We start from the raw sequence: 14,639 nt of genomic DNA, 5'->3' as shown, positions 1-14,639 counted from the left end.
GTTCATAAGATCATAAGTGATAGGAATAGAATTCCGCCATTCGGCACATCAAGTTTACTCCGCCATTCAATCAATGGCTGATCTATCTCTCCCTCCCAGCTCCATTCTCTTGCCTTCTCCCCATAACCACTGACACCTGTACTAATCAAGAATCTATCTTATCTCTGCTGTAAATATATCCACTGACTGCCCCCATAGTCTTCTGTGGCAAAGAATTCCACAGATTCAACACCCTCTGACTAAAGAAATTCCTCCTCATCTCCTTCCTAAAAGAACGTTCTTTAATTCTGAGGCTATGACCTCTACATGGAAAGGAAAGGTGTAGAGGGATGCGGGTAAATGGTAAATGTGTATTTGGGCATTGTGGTCAGCATGATGAAGAAGTGGGACATATGCTGGGACATATGTACATGTAAGTTTTGTCTTCTCTGTATTAACTGTATTAACTTTATTTATATGCTGTAACTGTAATTCTTTTTTGTGCACAATCCGCAGGCATTGCCACTTTCATTTCACTGCACATTGTGTATGTGCATGTGACAAATAAACTTGATTTGACTTGATGATTCTCCTGACAAGCACTCCCACTCTTCTGCCCTGTAGCTAGCACTGACCTGCAGGTGAGTCCTGACAAAGGACCTCCTCCTTGTCCATTCAAAGTTGTTCCTCATCAGGAAGTAGAGGAGCGTGGATGCGTCTCCTCGGATGGTGCTCAGCTTGGAGTTGCAGCTCTTCAAGATCTCGTAGCACATCGCGGCACACATGTCAGCCCTGCCTTCAAAGAACATGGAGGGAAACTGGAAAAGAGGGAACATTCTTTAGGGATCTGGGGAAAAGCCAGATCTCAATCTCACTGAGCTTGAGATCTCAACCCACAATCTCACTGCGCTGGATCCAACTGTTGGTCACATTCACAGCAAGTCTGAGCTCTGCCCCTGGAACACACGATACACTCACACGGCAGGCAAAGCCAGGGCTCGGCCTTTACCTCCTGTCACAGCTCTCAAGAACCATACGTTTTTAAACATCCCCGACATTCAGGGGAACGTATTAAGTTATGAGAATATTTTTTTTTAAATCACTTAAAGATTAAAGTTATTCAAATCAAAACAAGTAGTGATAATTAAAACATTAAAGTAAAATAATTTGAAGAACAATCACATAATTCCACCAACCTCTCTCCACCCCCCCCCCTCCCGCCCCCCCAATAAACATGCACAGAGTAAGCCCCTACACTCAAACCAGAGGCATTTAATCCAATGCCAGGTCTGTTGTTAATGTAAGTGGGTGGCTGGTGGTCAGCACGTACCCGGTGGGGCCGATAGGCCTGATTCTGCGCGGCATCTCAATATGACTCTAGGTCCCGACGTTCCAAGACGTGACGTCCCAATTCCAATGTATTGCTGTTAGCGCTAACAGACTGGACCTTCTGCCAGAACCAAATCTGAATACTATTGGATTCACAAGGACTGAGCGGTACCAGCCCCGCTGTCCATTCTCTCAAAGTTCATCCTCTTAACGTGCAGGAGGGCTGAATGGCTTCCCTGGTACTCACCCAGCAATGAGCTTCCCCCCTCCCCCCCACCCCCCCTCCCCCCAAACCTTGGGAGTCGCCGAGATGAAACAAATCCGAGAGGAGACCGTACCTTGTAGACCAGGTTCCGTAGAGCGGCAAAGACGGACTTCAGTGCCGTCTCTGACTGGTTGATCCTCACAAAACAGAGGTGGACATCAAAAACCTTCTTCATCAGCGCGTTGTGTCCGTGCTCGGCGAGCAGCTGGCCCTGCGGACAAACGCAATGACGTCAGACTGGGCGAGCAGCTGACTAACACAACAACATATTCTGGAATACCATGGACTTATTTTCTAACTGTGTTTTGCAGTAATGATTTTTGCAGTCTTTCTCTTTTCATTGTGTTCCAGAATTTGTGCGGAATTTATTATTTTTGTGTGTTTGTCTGAGTCTGTGATGCTGCTAGAAACAAGATTTTCATTGTACCTCTGCCTCAACGTAGGCATGCATATGACAATAACCTCGATTTGACCTGATGGCAAGGCTGAGGCGTTAGTGGCTGTTTGTACGAAACAAATGGCCAGCGTTGACCAGCTGGTTCCAGAGCACCATAAACACCGCACTGCTGTAGTTGGTGACGCACGTACGCACACGTACCAAACCGGGGGAGAATTCCTTCCCTGAAGCATGTTTTTGCTTCTGGTGTCTTCCTGTGAGATTCCATTAGTTTCACAGTGAACATTTCGATGTCAGCTTATTATTCCAGTTTTATTTAATTCACTGATTTTACAGACACAAGTTTAAGTTTTTTTAATCCATTAGAAGGATGAGAGGGGATCTTATAGAAACAAATAACATTCTTAAGGAATTGGACAGGCTAGATGCAGGAAAAGTGTTCCCCATGTTGGGTGAGTCCAGAACCAGGGGGTCACAGTTTAAGAATAAGGGGTAGGCCATTTAGGACTGAGATGAGGAAGAACTTTTTGACCCAGACAGTTGTAAATCTGTGGAATTCTCTGCCACGGAAGGCAATGGAGGCCAATTCACTGGATGTTTTCAAGGGAGAGTTAGATTTAGCTCTTAGGGCTAAAGGAATCAAGGGATATGGGGAAAAAGCAGGAACGGGGTACTGATTTTGGATGATCAGCCATGATCATATTGAATAGTGGTGCTGTCTCAAAGGGTCGAATGGCCTACTCCTGCACCTATTTTCTATGTTTCTAAGTTTCTCACCGAGGAATTGCCATTTTTATTCTGACGATAGAGCCGGTGCCTCACAATGTCAGAGATCCAAGTTTAATCCTGGCCACTGCCACTGTCTGTGTGGAGTTTACACATTCTTTCTGTCGCAGTGTGGGTTACCCCCGAGCGTTGCAGTCTCCTCTCACATCCCAAAGGTATGCGAGTGAGTGGGTTAATTGGCCCATGTAAATCGCCCCTAAGAGGGATACAGTTGTGATAAGAATATAGGAAGACAGGCTGATTGAGTGATGAGCAGTCCTTGATAATGCACTTCATGCTGCCTCGGGAAAGCAGCCAACATAATCAAGGACCATTTTACACCCTGGTCATTCCCTTTTCTCTCCTCTCGAGAATAAAAGCTTGAAGGCACATACCACCGGATTCAGGAACAGTTTCTTCCCTGCTGTTTTCAGACTACTGAATGCTTCTCCGACAAGCTAAGGATGTTATCCTGATTTCCCAACCCACCTCGTTGTAGCCCTTGCAATTTTTTTCTGCACTATAGGTAGAATTGTTACACTACCGTCAGTATTGAGTTTGTACGTTCTGCCTGTGACCGCGTGGGTTTGCTCCGGTGCTCCGTTTCCTTCCACTCTCCAAAGACGTCCAGGTTTGTAGGTTAATTGGCATCTGTAAATTGTAATTTGTCCCTAGTGTGTAGGATAGTGCTAGTGTACAGAGTGATCGCTGGTTGGCCTGGACTAAGTGGTCCAAAGTGCTTGTTTCCACGTGGTATCTCTAAAGTCTGAAAAGTTATATTCTGCAGTGTTATATTTTTCCTTGCACTACCCGTTGTACTTGTGTATGGATACTTGTTTTCACGTACAGTAGAATTTGACTGGATGGTAAGCAAAGCTTTTCACTGCATCTCAGTGCACGTGACAATAATAAACCAATACTAACACCAGTCTGTGTCAATAGGTTCTGCACACTTAGACACTGTTATTGGGTTTAGATTTTAGATTTAGAGATACAGCGCAGAAACAGGCCCTTCGGCCCATCGGGTCCGGGCCGCCCAGTGATCCCCGCACACTAACACTATCCTACATCCCACTAGGGACAATTTTTACATTTGCCCAGCCAATTAACCTACATACCTGAACATCTTTGGAGTGTGGGAGGAAACCGAAGATCTTGGAGAAAACCCACGCAGGTCACGGGGAGAACGTACAAACTCCGTACAGACGGCGCCCATAGTCAGGATCGAACCTAAGTCTCCGGCGCTGCATTAGCTGTAAGGCAGCAACTCTACCGCTGCGCCACCGTGCCGCCCAGATGAGATGGAGGAGGTTAATATGAAGCACAGATTGACTAACTGGTCTCCTGTGTTGTAAATCATGACTCCTGTGTGTAATGAGTGAGTGTACAAGATAGCAGACAGGATCGCAATTGCGCACTGTTAGAGAGGGAAATAGTAAACCGCAAACACTATTACAAATCAAAACACTGATTCCATATCACTTGGAGTGCCATACCTTAAAGACGTGGGTGAACAAAGACATGATGTCCTGCACAGTCAGACATACTTCTGTTGCGATGTTGGCCTCCAAGAGTGACTGATGAATAACATCAGCGTCAGAATGTCCGTAGCCTAATTAAAGGAACCAGTAGTATTATTACCATATCATGCGGTACCACTGACCCATGAAGCCGCAGCTTATAGGCACAAATCTCTTAACCCATAATTAAGCAGGCTGATGCGTTCTATGCTGCTGTGCAAATGCATTACCGTAATGGAGCTTCACAATCTACCCAAAACCCTAGACCTTAGTGAGGATAATGTCACGTTAAACACACAATGTGTTGAGTCTGCTTCACTGGAAGGACATGGTGGTGACTCTTCCACAACAGCCCCCTTTCACCTTCTCTATCTCTCTCTCTCTCTGTCTCTCTCTGCCTCTCTCCCTCTGATCTTTCTCTTACATCCATCCCTGTAGTTTTAGTTTAGTTTATAGATACAGCGTGGAAATAGGCCCTTCGGCCCACCGAGTCTGCACTGACCAGCGATCCCCGCACATTAACACTATCCTACACACACTAGGGACAATTTTACATTTATACCAAGCCAATTAACCTACAAACCTGTACGTCTTTGGAGTGTGGGAGGAAACCGAAGATCTCGGAGAAAACCCACTCGGTCACGGGGAGAACGTACAAATTCCATACAGGCAGCACCCATAGTAGGGATCAAGCCTGGGTCTCTGGCGCTGTAAGGCAGCAACTCTACCGCTGCGCCACTGTGCCGACCTAAGTTCCACATTCACCCCTCTCTCCAGCGGAAGTGCTCTGACTTCCCACATGATTTATTAATGACCATCTTGTACATGGTTATGCCCCTGGTCTGGGATCTCCTCACAAATGCTATCTACATCTCAAGCTCATTGAACCCTCTTAACATTTTCATGGACTTTTCCTGCCTCTGCTTTCAGGCACACTCCTCTACAGAAAAACAACACTCGATTTTTACCTGTGTGAAACATTCTCTCAAAACTCTTTCTTCCCCACACATTTACAATCAAATCTGAACTCCGATTGTAAGCAAATGCAAAACAGTTTTAAAAAATAAGGAATGAAATTGGACTTTGGTTATGGCAACACATGGCAATTTATTGTATAGTACGTCCAACATTTGGTTTCCCTGAAGTCAATTGACCTGGATTTTGGACTCAGGATGTATTGTTCAAGCAACCGGACCTACATTTCTTCCCTTTAGTCTCTTAAAGCCCTGTAAAGGTCTCGGAATGTGCATAGTATAAAAAGACGCCAGTTTTCATGACATCATCCTGATCAGGGTGGTGAATCTGTGGAATTCTTTGCCACAGAAGGCTGTGGAGGTCAATTCAATGGATATTTTTAAGGCATATATAGATTCTTGATTAGTGCAGGTGTCAGGGGTTACGGGGAGAAGGGCAGGAGAACGGGGTTAGGAGGGAGAGATAGATTAGCCATGATTGCATGGTGTGGAGTAGACTTGATGGGACGAATAGTTTAATTCTGCTCCTATCATTTATGATCAGAGGATACCAAACTGAGAGAGGTGAGGCTATTGACCTGGTCTCCCCAACACAAGTCGTGCTGTGATCTTTTGGTCAATTCCTAGGTAGATTTCCAACTCTGCTAAATCCCCACAATTACAAGCAATTGCTGCTCAGGGGCATTTTTCACCACTCTGCATGGATTTCAGTTTCTTTTTGTTTCCTAAAAGGTTGTGCCTTCTGCTCCGGTGCCTCTGAGAGGTAGAAATGAGAGGGATACAATTCCCCGAATTCTGGTGATGCTTATAGGGAGGCGATAAAAGAGTTCTCCTTCAAAATGTGCAAAATCTTTTCACCAAGATTGGGTAGATGCACACTCTTGTCCAGAGTCGGGGAATTGAGAACCAGAGGACATAGATTTACGGTGAGGGAGAAAGATGTAACAGGAACCTGAGGGGTAACTTTTTCACACAAAGAGTGGTGGGTGTATGGAATGAGCTGCCAGTAGAGGTAGTTGAGGCAGGTACTCTCGCAAGAAACATTTAGACAGGTACAGTGATAGGACAGGTTTAGAGGGATAAACGCAGGCAGGTGGGACTAGTGTAGATGGGACACGTTGGCAAGTTGGGCCGAAGGGACTGCTTCCTCGCCGTGTGACTCTATGACTGCCTCAGATGGTTAGCTTATCCTTTTAAAAACTTGATGTTCCCTCTAAAGCTCTCATTATACTGCAATTTATTTACAGCATTTATTTTTTCTGACTCATGTTGCTGCTAATCTGAAATCTAGAATGATTCTGTACTCTTTGCAACAGTATCAATACTTCAAAGATGTAAAAGTGGTTATATATTCACAATTTATTTTCATTATTCTAGATTAGTTTAGAGAAAATAGTTTAGAGATCACTCATTCAAAATTCTATCCTACGCACTAGGGACAATTTACAGACGCCAATTAACCTACAAATTTGCACATCTTTGGAATTTGGGAGGAAACTGGCGCACCCGGAGGAAACCCATGCGGTCACAGAGAGAACGTGCAAACTCCACGCAGACAGCACCCGTACTCAGGATAAAACTCGGGTCTCTAGTTCTATGTGCAGCAGCTCTACTGCTGCGTCATTGTTCTGCCCGGATGTTGGGCGAGACCTTAAATGTTACCTCCTCCAAAGGGGGCCTGATGATTTATTGTTCCTGTCCAAAACAAGTTGCCCCAAGATCAATTCCAGCCCTCTCCTACATTCAGTGTACCCTGGGTCCCAGAGCGAGAATGTACTTTTCCCTCGTCTCCACACTAACTGCTGCACGTCAGAGTTTATCACATCATTGGGGCAGGTTCCATTGGCCTAAGTCAGTTCACTGGACAGGGGAATATACTGGAAAGTCCAGGTCATAGTTGTAGTGTAGGAGAGTGGATGCAGTTCAGACTATAATTTGGATTTTGGATAAGAGTGAAAGGTTTGTGAAAGGGCACGGAATTAAACCGGGTGAGTTAATGTATTCTGGACTACGAGAGTGAGGAATAATACAACCTTTCCCTGGGAAGCAAGGGTGCAATTGCAGAACACACACCTCTGAAAGGGGTGGCCACAAGAATAAACCGGGTTGGAAACCTCTGTCTTACAGGGATCAGAGCCGTAGCAATCACAAACCAACAACGTAACCTTGCTGTGTCTTACCATTGTCTACAGAAATCCCAAGAACACTGGAAACCTTTCTTACACTGGAAACAGAGATAAGGTCATTTCATTACAAGGATCCTGTCACCAGCAACACAGTCTTTACATGGACCCACATTCCTATTGGCTTTAACAGAAGTATAATTGGAATAATTGTATACGAGGCCAAATATCATAAATACTTATTATGATCACTCCCCCGCTTTAAAGAAGTGGTACTTAATTTTTTGACATTTCACAGATTTGCAAATATCTCCAAGGGCCATAAATATTTTAATGTTAGGGACGCACATACGCACATGTGTGTGACATGCACAGGCACGCACGCACTCACACACACCCAGAACTAATTGACAAAGGTGGCATAAACCCTGCCACACATTATTCTATTATGCCGTGAACTCAGGACTTATCATTCTGTTGCAAACACGTAACCAAATCAAGGTTTTAATTCTCAACTACTCGGAGAAACAGGATTGTTTGTTTTTTAACAAATGTAACTTAAAATTATCCCCCATCATCTTGCTAACCAAATTTGGTCTGCAGTTATTTTTGTACACCAGTTACATTCTGTGTTGGCAATGTATCCAACTGCGGCAGCATGCATTTTACTTTCAAAATGCAGCTTTCAAAATGCAGTTATTGTATTATGCATGGACCACTAACCATTCGCGTTTCTTTGTTGACAGTGGTTAGCGGTGCCTTCTGGCAATCAGGCAAGAAAACTGGGGTTAGTAGAATGATGGGCAGCAATGAGCAAAATTAATACAGTCATTGCCTGTGTAGTTGTACATTATTCTAGAGAAAGTAAAAATTTGTCTGCATTCTTTTTTAAAAAGACTCTTCAACCAAACTGTGATATTCTTGACATTCAAAAAGCAAACTAAAGGACGAAATAAGAAATAAGAAATGAAAATAAATCGTATCAATGCCCGAAGAGGCTGGTTAGGTTTTGCAGTGAAAAACTGTTTGTATGATTGAAATAATAAGTGACTCTATGTTTGCTTTTAATAAGAATCCACAATGTGGATTCAGTTAAAGGGAATTAATCCCAAAGTGGTCGAGATTGAAACCTGGCAAACCCATATCTGCAAGGGGATTGACAATGGATCACAACAAATCAGCCGCAGTTGTCCGGAGGACACACATTGTGAGGGATCAGAAGAATTGTATTTGGGGCTGGCACAGTGGAGCAGCGGTAGAGTTGCTGCCTTACAGCGCCAGAGACCCGGGTTCGATCCTGACTATAGGTGCTGTCTATATGGAGTTTATACATTCCCCCTGTGACTGCGTGGGTTTTCTCTGGGTGCTCACGTTTCTTCCCACATTCCAAAGACTTGTAGGTTAATTGGCTTCTGCAAATTGTAAATTGTCCCGAGGGTGTAGGACGTTGCTAGTATATGGGGTGATCACCGGTCAGCGTAGACTCGGTGGGCCGAAGGGCTTGTTGCCATGCTGCATCTCTAAACTAATAGATGAACCAGGAGTCTGTGGGGGGGGGAGGGGGTTAAGGAGAAGAGTGAAAATTTTACTCTTTCTTTCAAGTTGATTACAATGTGAAGCTTGAACTGAAGCAGACTCAGGTCACACTTTCAAAAGGGAAATCAATTCTTATCTCGGAGTCGTAGAGCTGTACAGCACAGAACCAGGCTCTCTGGTTCAGCTCGTCCACGCTGACCAAGCAACTTAACTGAGCTAGACCCACTTGCCTGCGGCCGGTCCATATGCAGCCACACCCAGAGGAATTATGGTGAAGGTGCAGGGAGCCCAGCTCACATTGGACGGCTCTTTCAAAGAGCCAACACATGCACTAATGGCCTGAATGTCATACGAGCCATGCAGCGTGGAATCAGGCCCTTCGGACCAACTCGTCAATGCCGACCAAGACGCCCCATTTAAGTAAATCCCGTTTACCTGCATTTGACCAAAATCCCCCTCAATATGTCCCATCCCTACTAGTGTGTGACCAGGTTACATCCTGACCCTCATGCAACCAGAGTGGAATTTGTGCATTCTCCTGGTGACAGCATGGGCTTTCCTCGGCTGCTCTGGATTCCTCCTACATCGCAAAGACGTGCGGGTTTGCAGGTTAATTGGCTGCTGTAACTTACCCTTTAGTGTAGGTGACTGGCAAAAGAATCAAAGGGGATTTGATGGGCATGTGCAAGAAAGAAAACCGTGCTGGAATACAAGGAAATTTCAAGGGTAGTGGGGGGGGGTCGGAACGGGAATGACGGGATTGCTCTCTGTGGAGCCTGCATTAATCTCACGGGCACCTCCAGTATTAATAGAGAATAACCTGGTGGCTCAGCAACAGAAATAATTATTCAGGCAAGGTTTTGTTGATAACATTACTTGGCCTTGGTAACATGTTACCCAAATAATGATGGAAACTCCTTTAACATGATTATCTATTTCCCAGCAAAAAAACTCCCAACAAAACCATTCATTTCTACATACTCATCCAATATAAATGATAATTTATAGACCAAAAGTTATGATTTGCATCTGTAAAGCACTCCAAACAATCAAGTTCCACCTCAGACGCTTGACTTTGAAGATTACAACAAAATCTTTTTTATTTTATTATTATTTTTATATTTATTACTTAAAAAAAAAAATGTTTCAGCCAGTAGGGAATGTGGATGTCCATGCCAGTGCTCTGGGGGTGGTGTGCTTATTCTGTGGGAAGGTCGATTTGCATTAAGACTCTTGGGCCTCCCTAGAAGCCACGTGACTTACTGTGGTTAAAAGTGTAAGAGTTATCCAGGCTGCTCAGCTGCTGTAATCTGGCATGCATCATTCCTGCTCTATTGCGAGAAACAGGCAACGTTTGAGCTCTCTTTTCATGTGTAATACTCATGGGTCCTAACCCCTCTTGGTTCCTGCAAGATGGGGAAATGGGACAGAGCAAAGGTTAATGTCAGCACAATGCTGCAAAAGCACTAAGTGTTAGAGAAGCAGTCGTACTTTACAGCATCTCACACGGCTAAACAGGTTAGTCTACGTTTCCAGTTTTAACTGCACCTGGCCTTGGAAGCCATCATTTAAAATGGAGGTGTCTGCACTCGCCAGTTTTCCCCAAACAGCAGGAAATTTTTGGCTCTCAGAATTTAAGACCAACAGGGACAATAGTGCAGATTTGTGTTCGCGATCCGTAATCGAATGCTCAACTCCATTCAGGTGCACAAGACAACGTACAGCTCTAATAGTCACAGCAAGCGTGAGTCAGCAAGCACTCTCTCTCTCTAGTGATTAAAAGCGAGGAAATTAGCAGTAACAGTAATCCCAATTTTTTTTTAAAGGGCCCGCCTACAATTAAGTGTTTCCACCCATTACAGAAGTTCCCAAGGAGCAAAACGATGACAGCACAAACAACATGGGTGAGCGATAGTGAACACACAACACGCGCAAGCAGCACGTAGCCAGTTCTTACCCCAGAAGGGAAGGAGCCATACACATTTACTGTTTGGTTTTAGCGCTTGTCAGAGTGCAGGTGTGAAATGGAAAGAGAAAGTAGAACTCGTATTAGAAGTAACTGGTGAATTCATTGTTCATACCACCACCCAGAGCTCATTAACACAGAAACCAGAACCAGGTTAGTTTGTAAGGGATTACTAGAAAATACAAACCAATCGAATAAGAAGATTAAGTCAAAACAGTTGCATAAAATTAACAAAACACCCATTAGTGTCAGAAGTAAAGTTTCACAATTTTTGAATCACAACAGTGTTTTGAAAAATACTTTCAAACAAATCTATAGCATCCTGTAAAACAAAATAAATTCACCACACATTAAGTTGCATTTGTGTCTTTAGGGATTATTGAAAGTGAAAATTAAATATTTCCCATTTATTACAGGATATATTGGGAATAGACATCAGTTTTCGCTCAACTAGGAATTTTACACAGCTGTCACACCCAGAGGAATTATGGTGAAGGTGCAGGGAGCCCAGCTCACATTGGACGGCTCTTTCAAGCTGGCTTTGCTCCTGTTTATGACCCAGCCTTTTTACTGTCTTTTAGAATTTTACGTGTAATTTATGTTTTTGTATGTCGTCTGTGCCTGTGATGCTGCTGCAAGCAAGATTTTTATCGTACCTGCACCTCACTGCACTTGTGCTTATGACAATAAACTGGACATGACTGTAAAAGTTGGTACGGGGAATAGGCATTCCATATTTTATCAATAATCTAAAGTTGCTGTTTAAACCAAAGATGCCCATTCAACCTCTCAAACTATCAGTCTATCCGATAAGCACGGCTAACTGGTGTGGTTGGTGTGGGCAAGTTGGGCCGCAGGGCCTGTTTCCACACCGCGTGACTATTACTTGTAACTCCTGGTTGCTATGAACTGTCCCTCTCCTCCTAACAACCTCACACAATCACTTGTCAACCTCCATTTTGAAATTTTCAATTGATTGCCATTTCACATGCTCCAATTATTTTATATAGATGTTGCGTGTTGTTCAAGGACCAGATCGTTACATAGTTGCTGCTGTTTAACAATCTACCAAGCCTCTGCAACACTAGAGTTGTTAATTAATTAAATTTACACGACATGCTTTTTCTTTCAGACATTTTATTGAAATCGTTACACAAAATAAATATTTTCCTTATTTAAAAGCAGGCTGCAGTTAATATGAGTTTTTAAAATAAATGTCGAATTATAAATTATCGTTTACACTATGGATGGGCCATGAGTGTCACTGAAGCTGATACTAGCCATTGATTCCATTGAGAACCATTGGGAGGGAGAATCATCCTATTTGTACCAACTCTGGGGCAGCGCATAGTGATCTTCGCACTACCATCAAAGTGCCACACCATCAAAATGGCGCTGCACTATCTACAAAATGTTTTTGGTGAGAGCTTAAAAAGAAGCCATATCTAACCTCAGCTGGGCATAAAAGCCCATATCCGCAATTCAAAGAGCAGTGAGTTCCCTTCACCCTGAGCCAACATGGCACAAAAGGAAAATTACTTGGGCATGATTGCATTACTATGATTGAGCGATCTTACTGTGGAAAATTTGTCTTTGACGACATCCTCAAGAGTACTTAATTGACTGTGAAGCAGTATGTGCGGTGTCCTTTGGTTGAGATGGTCCTACAGAAATGAACACTAATAACCACTGGAAATAACCACCGTTATCCTAAAAGAAGCACGCATTGACGTTCCCGAATAATGACCAGAATCAGGATCAGTACCTTGCAATGTATCGTTTCCCCATGTAGCGGAACTGATGGAGACAGACTCTGTTGAGAAGGGAGATTTTATATTCAGCAGAGCATTATTGAGCACTTACACCTTGCACAAACCTCACGTAGCGCAATAAACCAATGGTTCACCAACAGAAGATTGGATAACACGTCACAATTACAAATAAATGTTTCCAGGGTTTATTTTTGAAATTATACATTTTTTACTTAATAAAGCAGGTGTGATGAAAATTGTGTGTTTCACTGAGCTTACTCTAGACTTTAGACACAAAATGCTGGAGTGACTCAGCGGGTCAGGCAGCATCACTGAAGAAAAGGAATAGGTGACGTTTTGGTTCGGAACCCTCCTTCAGACCCAAAATGGCACCGATCCCTTTTCTCTAGAGATGCTGCCTGACCCGCTGAGTCACTCCAGCATTCTGTGTCTATCTTCGGTATAAACCAGCATCTGATCCTTCCTACACTTACTCTAGACTTTGGTAGATTAAGGGTCAATGGGGAAAAAAATCATCAAAACTTTCAAAAAGAGTTCAGACAAACTTTACATTAAATCATTTGCAGGTCCATGAAGGAGCATCATCCAGAGCAAGAAAGAGCAGGTGTCAAGGGTTATGGAGAGAAGGCAGGAAAATTAGATTAGGAGGCAGAGATCAGCCATGATTGAATGGCAGAGTAGACTCGATGGATCGAATGGCCTAATTCTACTCCTATAACTTGTGAACTTGTGAAAGAGAAGGGATGTAGGTCTGATTGTGCTGCTGTTTCTATTAGATGTTAAGGATATTTCTGCAAAGACCCAGAGCTCAAATACACTCACTCTAAGATCGTAAAAAAGTCCATCATCTCGGGAGTAGCAGCTTTGTTCCAGTATGTAATCAGCGCATCTAGAAAAGAAACAAGTAATTTTGCATTATTCTCTCCACCGTAAGAATAATCTCCAAGGAAGTGATCAAAGGGCAGCACTGTGGTGCAGCTGGTAGTCACTGTCTCACAGTGCGAGAGACCCTGGTTCGATCCAGACCTCGGGTGTTGTCGGTGTAGAGTTTGCACATTCTCCCTGTGACCACGTGGGGTTTCCTCCAGGTGCTCTGGTTTCCTCCCACATCCTTAAGACAAGTGGGTTTGTAGGTTAATTGACCCTGGTGTGGAGGGAGCGGATGAGGAGATGGGATAACATAGAACTAGTGTGATCTGGTGATCAGTAGTTGGCGTGGACTCCGTGAGCTGATGGACTGGTTTCCATGCTGTTTCCCTATAATTAAAAACTAAAGACCCCCATGAAGAAATGCAACGTTCCCACTAACTCCAGCCAAGCTCTGGCCCGCGACTGCTCAAAGTAGAGGAGCAGAAGGCTGTGGAGGCCAAGTCAATGGATATTTTTCAGGCAGATATAGCTAGATTCTTGACTAGTACGGGTGTCAGGGGTTTTGGGGAGAAGGCCGAAGAATGGGGTTAAAAGGCGAAGGATAGATCAGCCATGATTGAATGGCGGAGTAGACTTGATGGGCCGAATGGTCTAATTCTGCTCCTGGAACGTATGAATTTAGGATGGCACTGTTCACCTCAATGCCATTCATCAGGGGCACTCAGAATCCCAGTGTAAACAGCAGGAGGAATGGACCAGCTGACAAGCCACCCACCTGTTCATTCCTGCAGCTACCTCCTCCTGCATCTGTGGCAGAGTCTTATATCTTTCCAAAAATATTTTGCCACATGTGGACAGCCTCGCTTCAATTTTCAAGGCTTGAAAAGAGGCCTAATTGAGATGTTTAAAATGATGTTTAGGCATTTTTTAATTACCTAACCAACCCCAGCCTTCTGTTCACAGATCCCTACTACCCTGGTTTGAGGACATACCTCCCATACATCACTCTCCTGAACATAAAAAATAGGTGCAGGAGTAAGCCATTCGGCCCTTCAAGCCAGTCGCCATTCAATATGATCATGGCTGATCATCCAAAATCAGTACCCTTTCCTGCTTTTCCCCCCATATCCCTTGGTTCCATTA

At 43.9% G+C, this 14,639-nt stretch overlaps 1 protein-coding gene across 9 annotated transcripts in view; it reads right to left on the bottom strand.

Moving 5' to 3' along the window:
- Positions 1 to 14,639, bottom strand: part of LOC144595138 (dedicator of cytokinesis protein 9-like) — a 264,207-nt gene that overhangs the window by 39,339 nt on the left and 210,229 nt on the right. For 7 of the 9 annotated variants that reach the window (XM_078402228.1, XM_078402233.1, XM_078402231.1 and 4 more), the window contains 6 exons: positions 13,449 to 13,515; positions 12,620 to 12,667; positions 10,152 to 10,294; positions 4,232 to 4,347; positions 1,647 to 1,784; positions 615 to 797 (listed from right to left, as the gene is read on the bottom strand). In XM_078402228.1, the coding sequence (XP_078258354.1) occupies positions 615 to 797; positions 1,647 to 1,784; positions 4,232 to 4,347; positions 10,152 to 10,294; positions 12,620 to 12,667; positions 13,449 to 13,515 (695 nt within the window). The remainder of the gene's footprint in view (positions 1 to 614; positions 798 to 1,646; positions 1,785 to 4,231; positions 4,348 to 10,151; positions 10,295 to 12,619; positions 12,668 to 13,448; positions 13,516 to 14,639) is intronic. The other 2 variants (XM_078402234.1, XM_078402229.1) reach the window with 1 other exon arrangement.

The sequence above is a fragment of the Rhinoraja longicauda genome, chromosome 7 (assembly GCF_053455715.1).
Source record: "Rhinoraja longicauda isolate Sanriku21f chromosome 7, sRhiLon1.1, whole genome shotgun sequence".
In the NCBI taxonomy this organism is placed as follows: domain Eukaryota; kingdom Metazoa; phylum Chordata; class Chondrichthyes; order Rajiformes; family Arhynchobatidae; genus Rhinoraja; species Rhinoraja longicauda.
Note: the sequence above shows the minus strand (reverse complement) of the source record. Positions and strands in the feature narration are given on the sequence as shown.